The sequence below is a fragment of the Egretta garzetta genome, unplaced genomic scaffold (assembly GCF_000687185.1).
Source record: "Egretta garzetta isolate BGI_Z169 unplaced genomic scaffold, ASM68718v1 scaffold51, whole genome shotgun sequence".
NCBI classification, from domain to species: Eukaryota; Metazoa; Chordata; class Aves; order Pelecaniformes; family Ardeidae; genus Egretta; species Egretta garzetta.
In genome coordinates this window covers 1,348,443-1,357,964 of record NW_009258549.1, presented here as the reverse complement: position 1 = coordinate 1,357,964, position 9,522 = coordinate 1,348,443, and the positions used below count along the sequence as shown (strand labels likewise).

The 9,522-nt window shown below is 41.1% G+C and overlaps 1 protein-coding gene across 1 annotated transcript in view; it reads right to left on the bottom strand.

Moving 5' to 3' along the window:
• Positions 1-1,471: 1,471 nt before the first annotated feature.
• The window catches only part of HMGXB4 (HMG-box containing 4), a 13,238-nt gene continuing 5,187 nt past the window's right edge, over positions 1,472-9,522 (bottom strand). The window contains exons 4-11 of the mRNA XM_035903234.1: positions 9,480-9,522; positions 9,088-9,411; positions 7,562-7,637; positions 7,001-7,065; positions 6,601-6,706; positions 5,888-6,057; positions 4,451-4,573; positions 1,472-2,495 (exon numbers count right to left, since the gene is read on the bottom strand). The exon at positions 9,480-9,522 is cut by the window's right edge and continues 454 nt beyond it. Of these exons, the coding sequence (XP_035759127.1) occupies positions 2,451-2,495; positions 4,451-4,573; positions 5,888-6,057; positions 6,601-6,706; positions 7,001-7,065; positions 7,562-7,637; positions 9,088-9,411; positions 9,480-9,522 (952 nt within the window). The 3' untranslated portion in view covers positions 1,472-2,450. The remainder of the gene's footprint in view (positions 2,496-4,450; positions 4,574-5,887; positions 6,058-6,600; positions 6,707-7,000; positions 7,066-7,561; positions 7,638-9,087; positions 9,412-9,479) is intronic.

Below are 9,522 nucleotides of genomic sequence, written 5' to 3'. Positions count from 1 at the left end.
AGACGCCGGGTGCCGGCCCCAGCTCGGCTTGCCTGCAAGCCGCCCGAGTTTCACGAGGTTAAAATCTCTCAGCGGCCGGCTGAGAGAGACGGATCCCCCGTAGCAACCACAGCTGCAGAAAACACGGCGTGTGCCCGAAATGAATGACAATGCTCCAAATGTCGGTTCTGTGTTTTTTTTTTAAAAATTGTATTGTAAGTACAGTACAAAAAAAGCTTCTTCGTGTAATTGGAATCTGGATCAAACAGCGAGGAAATAACAAAAATATAAAAACTGCTAAGGCTTGCCAAAGTTTCCCCTCTGGTACCAAATACCACAAGATACAGATTATACAAAGTGTACAAATTTTAAATAAAAATACAATACACCGCAGTTGTGGGGGGTTTTTCAAACCCTTCAAGAGTTTCCCATTGTACGGACGCCAAAGCTACAGCTGATCCCCCCTCTGAGCCTTACAGAGCGGATCTGCCCCACCGCCGCGATGCGCTCAGTTGCAAAGGGTTGGAAAGAGGCAGTGATTTTGTGCCGCTCCCAACAGCAGCCGCTTTAGCACGGGCCAGGATGCGAAGCGGGATTGGCCTGCCTCCCTCCTGGGCCCTTCCCAATTCCAGGCTCACTGGGATTAGTCATGTGTTGTTAAAACATGTATGCTCTGGTCTGAGGCTTGGGCTGAGAACTTGTACGGTGGGCTGAGAACCTTCTGCCTCCTCCACTAACTGAGGAAACCTAACACTGCGCCGAGAAAAGCTCCGTAAGAGAAGGACTCCCTTGTACAGGCACAGCTGGGGAAGACACAGCAGAGAGGAACGGGGAGAAAATCCCTCCCGCACAGCCGAGGATTTAATTTAAATATGATCTGGGGCTCAGCCACAATGAGGGACAGCTCACTTTCCACTGCCCTGAGAGACAGAAGCTCGACTTGGGACTGGAAGTAAAAAAGTGCTCTTCCATCATTTTAAAACTTCTATGCTATAAGGCTGGAAAGGCTGGAGTCAAATTATACTTCTATTGTTCTACCTACCTGCACGAGATAGCCTGTTTCTACAAACATTTGAAATTTTCCTGGTGTTTCCCCGCACGATGCCAATGCTCACTGCTACGCGTATAGCTGATACTCCTGCAGGAAGTGGGGTGAGACAAACTTGATTCGTATTTTCCACACACTGTTGGTGGAGGGAGGGGTTTTTCCTTTTAAATTAGGTATATATATCTATATACACACAGAGAAATATACAGGATAAATTAAAATCCGTTACAGATACTGGTAAATACATACGATCCGAACACCACATACACATACATACGGACACACAAAAGCCTATATGAGAATCAAGTGCTCTCCTGCGGCTCCTCTTCTAGAGGAGCAGAAAACCAAACACCGAGTATGTGGCTGGAAGGAAGGGGAATCGGTCCAATCAACCCACACGTGCCTTACTCAACCGTAACTGCTCCAAAGCGGTCATTAGTCGGGGATCAGCGATCTCAGAAACCAAAGCTGTCTGTTCACAAAACAGGTGCAAGACGGGCAGAAGCCATCCAAATTTTTCCCATCTGCTTCCACGCTCCTCTCCATCGAAGCAGGCTGACCGTGCCCTGGAGGAATCAGCAGGAGGTTCGTTCTCTCAAGCCAATGCAGTTGGCTGATACATCGTGCTAATGACGATTTGGGTGCAAGTCCACAAGAAAAGATTAAATTCGTTGTCATCTTCCACTTTACTTCAAATGCCAGCTGATGCTGACAACTTTCAGTTATTACTGACTGAAGAGGCCGGGGTGGAAGAAGTGACCAAGAGGCAAAGACCTCTGTATCTTTGATCAGCTATCCAGCTTTCCCCTCAAGCAGTGGATTTTAAACTGAAAAACAGTTAGAAATAGGGCTGGTGAAGAGTGCAGTTCTATTCCTTGGCCCAAAATATATTATTCTCTCTTACCTGCCCATAGAATATCAGAATACTTTAGGCTGGAAGGGGTATCGGGAGGTCATCTGGTCCATCCCCCTGCTTAAAGAAAGTCCAACTAGAGCAGGCTGCTCATTCAGTTTTTGAGTGTCATCAAGGATGGAGAGTTAACAACCTCTCCAGGCCACCTGTTTCAATGACCCCTCTCAGGGTGATGTGTTTTTTTCTTTATATTGAGAAGTCCATTCTCTGGCTGCCTCCCCCACTAAAGGATCTGAATTTAAGGCGAGTATCTCAAAAGCTTTCTGAATCCTGCATACAAAATACTTTCAGACTGGAGGACATTTCACCCACCAACACAGAAGGGTTTTCTCAGCTTAACTTCACAACTTTTCATGAAATAGAAGTCAAATAGTTACAATCCCATGTATATACTATACAGATACAAAACTTTAAAACCCTACACACGGAGCCCTTTGGGAGTGCCGGCGTAGCGCATATGTACACAAGTCAGTTACGCAGAGGTTGAGTACATCCCAGGATCCTTTCCCATCAAAGTCCAGGCATGATGTAGGCGATGTTGTCTAGTGTGTTTGACTGGGAAAAGAAATTCAGTGTTTTTTAGTGTCAGGTAATGACTCAAAATCCTTAGAAAATGACACAGGTGAGGGTACTAAGTGTGTTCACTTGCCTTACAAGTTACCATATGATGAGACAACCACATCTGCCTAGTCATCACCACCGCTGCTAGGCTTATTTTCATATTTTTGGAAATGTCAGTTAACTAAACATAAAGGTAGCCTCAGTATTTGTAAGCACCTGGAAACAATGAAAATGCTTGAGGCTTTCCTCAAGTGACCTCCTCCTTACGAACCCCATACTCTTATCTCAGAATTTGAAGCAAGCCGCATCGACCATATCACATCAACCACAGGAAAGACTACTGACAAAGGACTTGAGCAAAGTGATCAAAGTTGTGGCATATAAAAAAAAAATTGCTTGACTTTACACTCACAAGTCCTTCATGAAATTCTGTAGTGTAAAAGTAAAGAGAAAATCCCTCAAATACACCCAGTAACAGGGTGTCAGATGGGAAAAAGAAGTGCCCTCCAGTTTTCCTTGCAAATCGTAACAGAATTCTGAGAGTAAGAGTCCTTGTGAGCATCAGAAAAAAAGACCCAGCAGTATATTATCTGTACGTTCTTCAAATGCAGTATTTCAGTAAGCTCAAGCCTGTGTCTGGACGGCTGAAGTCAGCCTTAGGAATACCACCTTTTAATTGCTGCAGAAAGAGGAGCTGGATCTGCACCGGTTGTGATTCTAGCATTTAACAGTGCCACCTACTGACTGAAAAGATAAATTGCAGCCTACATGCAACATGACCACCGACAATTTTGTCTGTGTCTTAAAACACCACTGTCATTATGTACCTCATGGTAAAAATCAGAATAATTTATTTATTATCAAGCATGAATACCAGTTTTCAGAATTGAAGGGTAAGTGCCTTAATCCACCTAAAGCTCCATCGCTCCTTGTAACATTAAGTTGTACGCACCATTAGTCATATGGTGTCATTGCTCTGAATGCACTTGGCAAGCAAGAAGGAAAAAAAGCGCAGGATGTTTTTCCATGGCTTAGGATGGGAACACCCCACTGACTCAGCCTTTGTGCAGGCAGCCAGTTTGTGGAAGCTCACAGCCTAGGCTGTCAACTTTGTTGTTGTTGTTAATAATCTTTTCTCAGAATGAATCAATGATTGAGCTGCCCTATTATAATATGCCAATTCATATCCCATTTTTCTTGTTCTCTCTGCCAGATTTGTTCTTAATCTCTTAACTTTTGCAGACTATAAGTTTATTTTTCATTTCTGCTCCTCTCCTCCTCTGCTTTATTCATGTCTTCTGTTGGAGGTCTGACTCCTGATTCCTTCTATGCTGCTGCCATCTCAATCTATGTCCACATCACGCCACATACAAGGAGCAAACCAGGGCTCAATATTAAGTGTAGTTCAAAGTGGAAAAGAACCTGTAGTTATGCAGTTCCTTGAAACACAGAATGTTTTTCTTCCCTTGGAGAAGGTTACAGCCACATGTAAAAGCCCCTACTCAATCACACTAGGAATCCTGAGATCACAAGTTATTTTTTATGCTACTAAAGGAAAAACAGATTGTGTGATACAGAGTAGCTAGAATGTCCTTTTTATTTGTATGGAAAATTAGAACTTTAAAAAATACTGGTATGGGTACAGGTGCTTTTATTTGATTCAGATGGATTGACTGAGTCACTAAACCAGGATCTACACACACTGCAATCAATGCTACAAATATCAGGTCAGTTGCCAACTGGGAGAAAAAAAGTTGCCCGATACCGTACAACAGTAACATTTTTAAAAAATCTCAAGAAATATTCCTCTATAAAAGTGTACGACCAAGACAACTTTCTTATTGCACTGGAATTATAATTGCATTGTTAAGACTGATTCATCAAAAACCCCTAGCTGGACTCTACTGAAATTAACAGTACTAGAATGGAAATAACCACAAGGAACTCACCAAAACGTGCTTAGGGCAGCCATTCAACTCAGGCAGTTGTGTGGTCAGACATGCTAATGGGCCCAAAGCACAGATGATTGAATCCAGAAGTACTGACAAACTTCCTGAAACAGCCACCATTCCCTGGAAGTAAGGAAAGACAAAAATGGATAGAGATGAGTGGTGGAAATTATGGTTCTTTCACAACTGTATTGATTCCCATGCAGATACACGATCTTCACTCTTGAGCTCCTCTAGTCCACTTTCATCATCTACACAGTAACAAAACTATGTCATACGCTTCACAGAGAGACTGCTGGCTCAAAAAATTTAAGAATTCAGTAAGCAACATACTGATGTAGGAAAAAAAACAGGGAACAACAGCAAAGGTCAGAAAGTTGTCAGTTGCACAGAACAATTGCACAGTTTTTTGTAATGTAATTTCTTTCCCATTTTGTACCATCTATTTTGTTAACTTTGTGAGTCCCAAAGACAATAGTTGTTCTGTTACTGAAGCCTAAAGAAATGCTAAGTCTAACAAAGGCTTTAGTCGTTGATATACTTTCATGAAAGGGAATTTGTTTGTGTGCCTTTCTGTAAAGGGGGAGATTCTACTCCAGTTGTTCCTCTGAAAAATGACCTCAATCGGTCACACCAGAAACAAAATGCAAGAACATTTATTTTACTGCTTATAAAACAAGCAAGCATAGTGGGATGAGATGATCACGTTAACCATAAAATTCAATGATATTATTTGAGCCAAATAGGTGTTCTTACAGGCTGGGCTGCGTTCTGAAAGTGTATGGGTGTGCACGTGTGCGTGTGCATGCACAGTCACTGTCATCTAACAGTATGAAACCATTAAAATGGTTTAAATGGTAGATGTGGTGCTTACAAGGTTTAGTGGTGGACTTGGCAATCTTAGGTTAACAGTTGCACTTGATGATCTTAAAGGTCCTTTCCAACCTAAATGATTCTACGATTCTAAAATATCTTTTATGTTACCAGGTAAATTGAAACAATAGTAGCCCCTATCCAAAGCACTGGCAACATGATACTGCCAAAACCAACAGGACATGCAAAAACCACCTTGGTAAAGGCCTTCTCTGCAGAGATTGGCAAAGGTAGCAAGGAAGTACCAGATCCAAGGTGAACATGTAGTAAGAAAAGGCTGAAGAGTCTGCTGAACTAAGAATTGCCTTCAAGGACCCAGAGCTGCAAAGGATCTGCCTTTCTTTGATGCCTACTATTTACTGAGAGCCTTCAGTGAAATAAAAAGCCTTGTTTAGTCTTTTTATTTCACTGAAAACAAACAGCAATGCATCAAAGAAACATGACACGCCATCTCCTAAAAGAAAAGCTTTGGCTAAACTTATAAGTAAAATAAAATTATAATCCCCCCCAATCCTGTGTGTAGATTACATGACATCACTGCGACATCGCTGGTTACAGACTCACCTCTGTTTCCTGCAGTCTGTGTCCAATGAGGCTCAGAGATTCACCCAGCAACTGTAAGTGTGCAGCCACATCAATAGGATCCATCTCAGGGACTTTGGCTGGTGAGGAAGACACCACCACGGTGCTGGTGGGGGATTTCTTATGAGGGGAAATCACTCCTGTTGGAGAAGCTGGAAACACAAATTAGAATTCCATATTATTTTCTTTCATTCTTTTACTTACAAGCCTATTTACTTTGTAAAGTTCAAATCTCAATAGCATGAGATGCTTAAGTAGTTCTGTGGACCTAGTCCTGTGGTCTTTGGAGTCAAAACTTTCCTTCTACGTGCACAAACCATCTGCCTCAGCCGAACGCGGTTTGGGAGATTTGATAAACAGAGATGTCAAGGTAAGAACAGCTCTTTTTCCTCTAGCAGCTACTAATGCCACTAGAACTTCCCTGCTGCCTCTTATTTTACATGTTGGTCCCTAAACTGCTAAAACCAATACCATTCTACAAATTAAACAAGGAAATATTTTTAAAAAATGCTGATGTCATTCTCACTCTCACAGAAACATTGTTTTTGAGTAATATGATGAGTTAAATGTCAAGCCTTGTGGGGAAGCAGGTAGGGGCATGAAGCAGGAAAGGACCTTTGTTCCTTATTCCACAGGCAACACTATCTTCCCTGTCCAAGAAAGAAGACCGGAGCAAATAAAAGTGCAACGATTACCTTTTATTTTTGGTGCACCATCTGAAGATGATGCCTTTCTCTTCACAGTGGTGGCCTCTGCTTTATTCTGCTTGTGTTGGAGATACTGAGCTTTCTGTTTCCAGATCTGCAGTTACCATAGTACGAAAAGAGAGATTCATAACATTAGGTAATTATGTTACCTGATGCCAGGACCTGGAGGCAGAATGATGTTATGTAGCTAACTGGTGAAGCAATACCATGAGAAGAAAATGGATGCTTTTATGATTGCAAGGGCAAGGTTTCTGTACTTTCCATCTTTACATACTTTGTGGACATAGGTAGCATTTTTCACGGTATAGTGGCAATGCTGCCAGCATGTTCTGACCTAAGCACCTAGTTTACAGAAAACATTTTACAAAAACATCTCACACACACTCACCAGTTTATCCTTCTCAGGCAGTTGCTTCCACACTTCTGCCAGTTTTTTACTTAGCTCTCCAAAATCTGGCAGAAGGAAATAAGAAAAATGTTTAAAACAAATTAAATAAAAAGACCATGGAGAAAACATAGGAAATTTACTGGGCCATGCATACACATTTAGGAAGCAACCCATCCCACAACTGGAACTCTCCACATTGTTCTGAAAATGACTGCAGGTGTGCATTCACATTACTGTTTAAAATGAAAAAAAGAAGCTGATACCAGGAATATAGTGTCACACGTGTATATACAGGAAAGTGACACAATGAAGATAACTCTTAAAGTAAAGAAAGAAAGAGCTAGCAATTTCTTCATCCAGATTCACAGCTTGGTTAAAATGCAATGAAATCAAGTGATGAAATCCACTCCTGTACCCTTTGCCACCTCTTATCCAAAGAAAATTGGCAGATTCTTTGCATTCTGTCAGAATTAAGAGGTTGGTATGAAACAGAGCTATGTTCTGCTAATTAATCCAACTGGTGTATAATCACAAGAAGAGAAGGCTAGATTATTCTCTCACCTATTCCAGGGTGCTCAGACACAATAGTTGTACGATATTCCTTACAGAACACTTGATAGGCAGACATGTTTTTCTTCTTTGGCTAGTCAGAAGAAGAAATGGAAACAAAGATTTTTAATTATAATGAGACCTACTCAAAATTAGTAAGAATTTGGCATTTATTGAAAACTTAAAGAAAGATGTGGTGCTTAGATCAGGAATCTAAAAAAGCAGTGTTTTATATGTTCTGGCTGAATTTAGTGTTTACGAAAGCACAGGAACCAGCCAGAACCAGTCTTAGTACAAGGCTTGTCTTGCAACAACCCTATCAATGCATTTCATTCTTAAGTTGCAACAACCTGCTATTCTAAATCCAGGATCAACATACATCTCTGTTAATATATCTCAGTTTTAAAACTGAAAATAATAAAAAAAGAAATCTGTCATACTATTCACAGTACCTATCACAAATCTGTCAAAACAATTCAGTCCGCGTCATAATGTTTTGTTCCATTCTTTGCATCTTTACAAAACACTTCAAACTGGCACGAAAATAGACAGTGTAAGTACATTGACAGCAGAGACATGAGCATTTGCCAAACTATGATCAGAGAAAACTTAGCAAATAGAACAGAATCATGTCTGAACAAACTAAATTTGGGCTACGTCTGCCTGCTTCCTGACACAAAGCAACGCTTGTCTACCTGAAGATACAGAAACTGCTTCTCCCCATTTGTACACTTGCACAGCTAGTTATACCACTTGTAAACTCATTCATCTCATTCATTTCTCCTACTCATATTTTTGTACACCAACCATGGAAAACTGAATTTATGAGTACAGGAACAAAATGGGAATGTGATAGTCTATAAGAATTAGAATCTCATTTGAATACAGGAGTAAATGGGCAAATATTTTCACTTTTGAGGTTAAAGCTTGATTCCTTTTTACAGAAACTGTGAGATGGACTAGATCACTAGTCCAGAAGTCTGCCTGGCAATAGCTAGAACCAGTTACCTTAGAAAATGATGCAGCTGTGCTTGGTCCATTACCTGTACCAAGCAAATTAAGTATACCCTTTTCAAAGAACCTCTATCGGCTAAAGACTGCCTGTGCCACAAAACCAGAATGATACATATTCCTTCTGCTACAAACAGAAATCACAGTGGCTGACACATTTTTCCAAACATGCTTCAGTGAAACCATCAATCCTGGTATTAGTTATCCTTCTGTTTCAATTTAATATGCCTTTGTAATGGAGTGCCTAATTCACCATTACCCATTACCCAATTTCTCTTTTCCCTCAAATTTTTTCTTACTTTTTCTCTTTCTCTTTCCTTTTCCTTTTCTCTTTCCTTTTCTTTTTCTCTTTCTTTTTCCTTTTCCTTTTCTCTTTCCTTTTCCTTTTCTCTTTCCTTTTCTTTTTCTCTTTCTCTTTCCTTTTCCTTTTCTCTTTCCTTTTCCTTTTCTCTTTCCTTTTCCTTTTCTCTTTCCTTTTCTCTTTCCTTTTCCTTTTCTCTTTCCTTTTCCTTTTCCCATTTCTCAGCTTTGTCCTTCTCCTTGTCTTCCTTCTTCCTCCTCTTCTCACCCTGACCATCTGAGTGGAAAACAGCAGAAGGAGGTGGAGGAAGAACATAGGGGGTACTGGGAGGAGGTGGTGGTGACACTGTTACTTCTGCTGCTGCCACAGGAGCATGTCCAGAACTCTTTTTAGACTTTGAGTGCTTCTTCTCTTTGTGTTTCTCCTTGTCTTTTTTTTTCTTACTTTTTTTTGACTTCTTCTTCTTCTTGATTTCCCGGTAGGAGTCATCTATCACTAGCTCTCCAGCCTCTAACTCCCCACCAGAGGAGGAACCAGATTCTGGGGGTGCCTCCGCACCTGAAATCTCATACTCGTTCCCATGGCCCTCTGAAAAAAGGGAGGTGTCAGCACCAAAACTCTCAGAAGGTGGATGTGGGTCTGGAGGTGGTTTGTGCTTCTT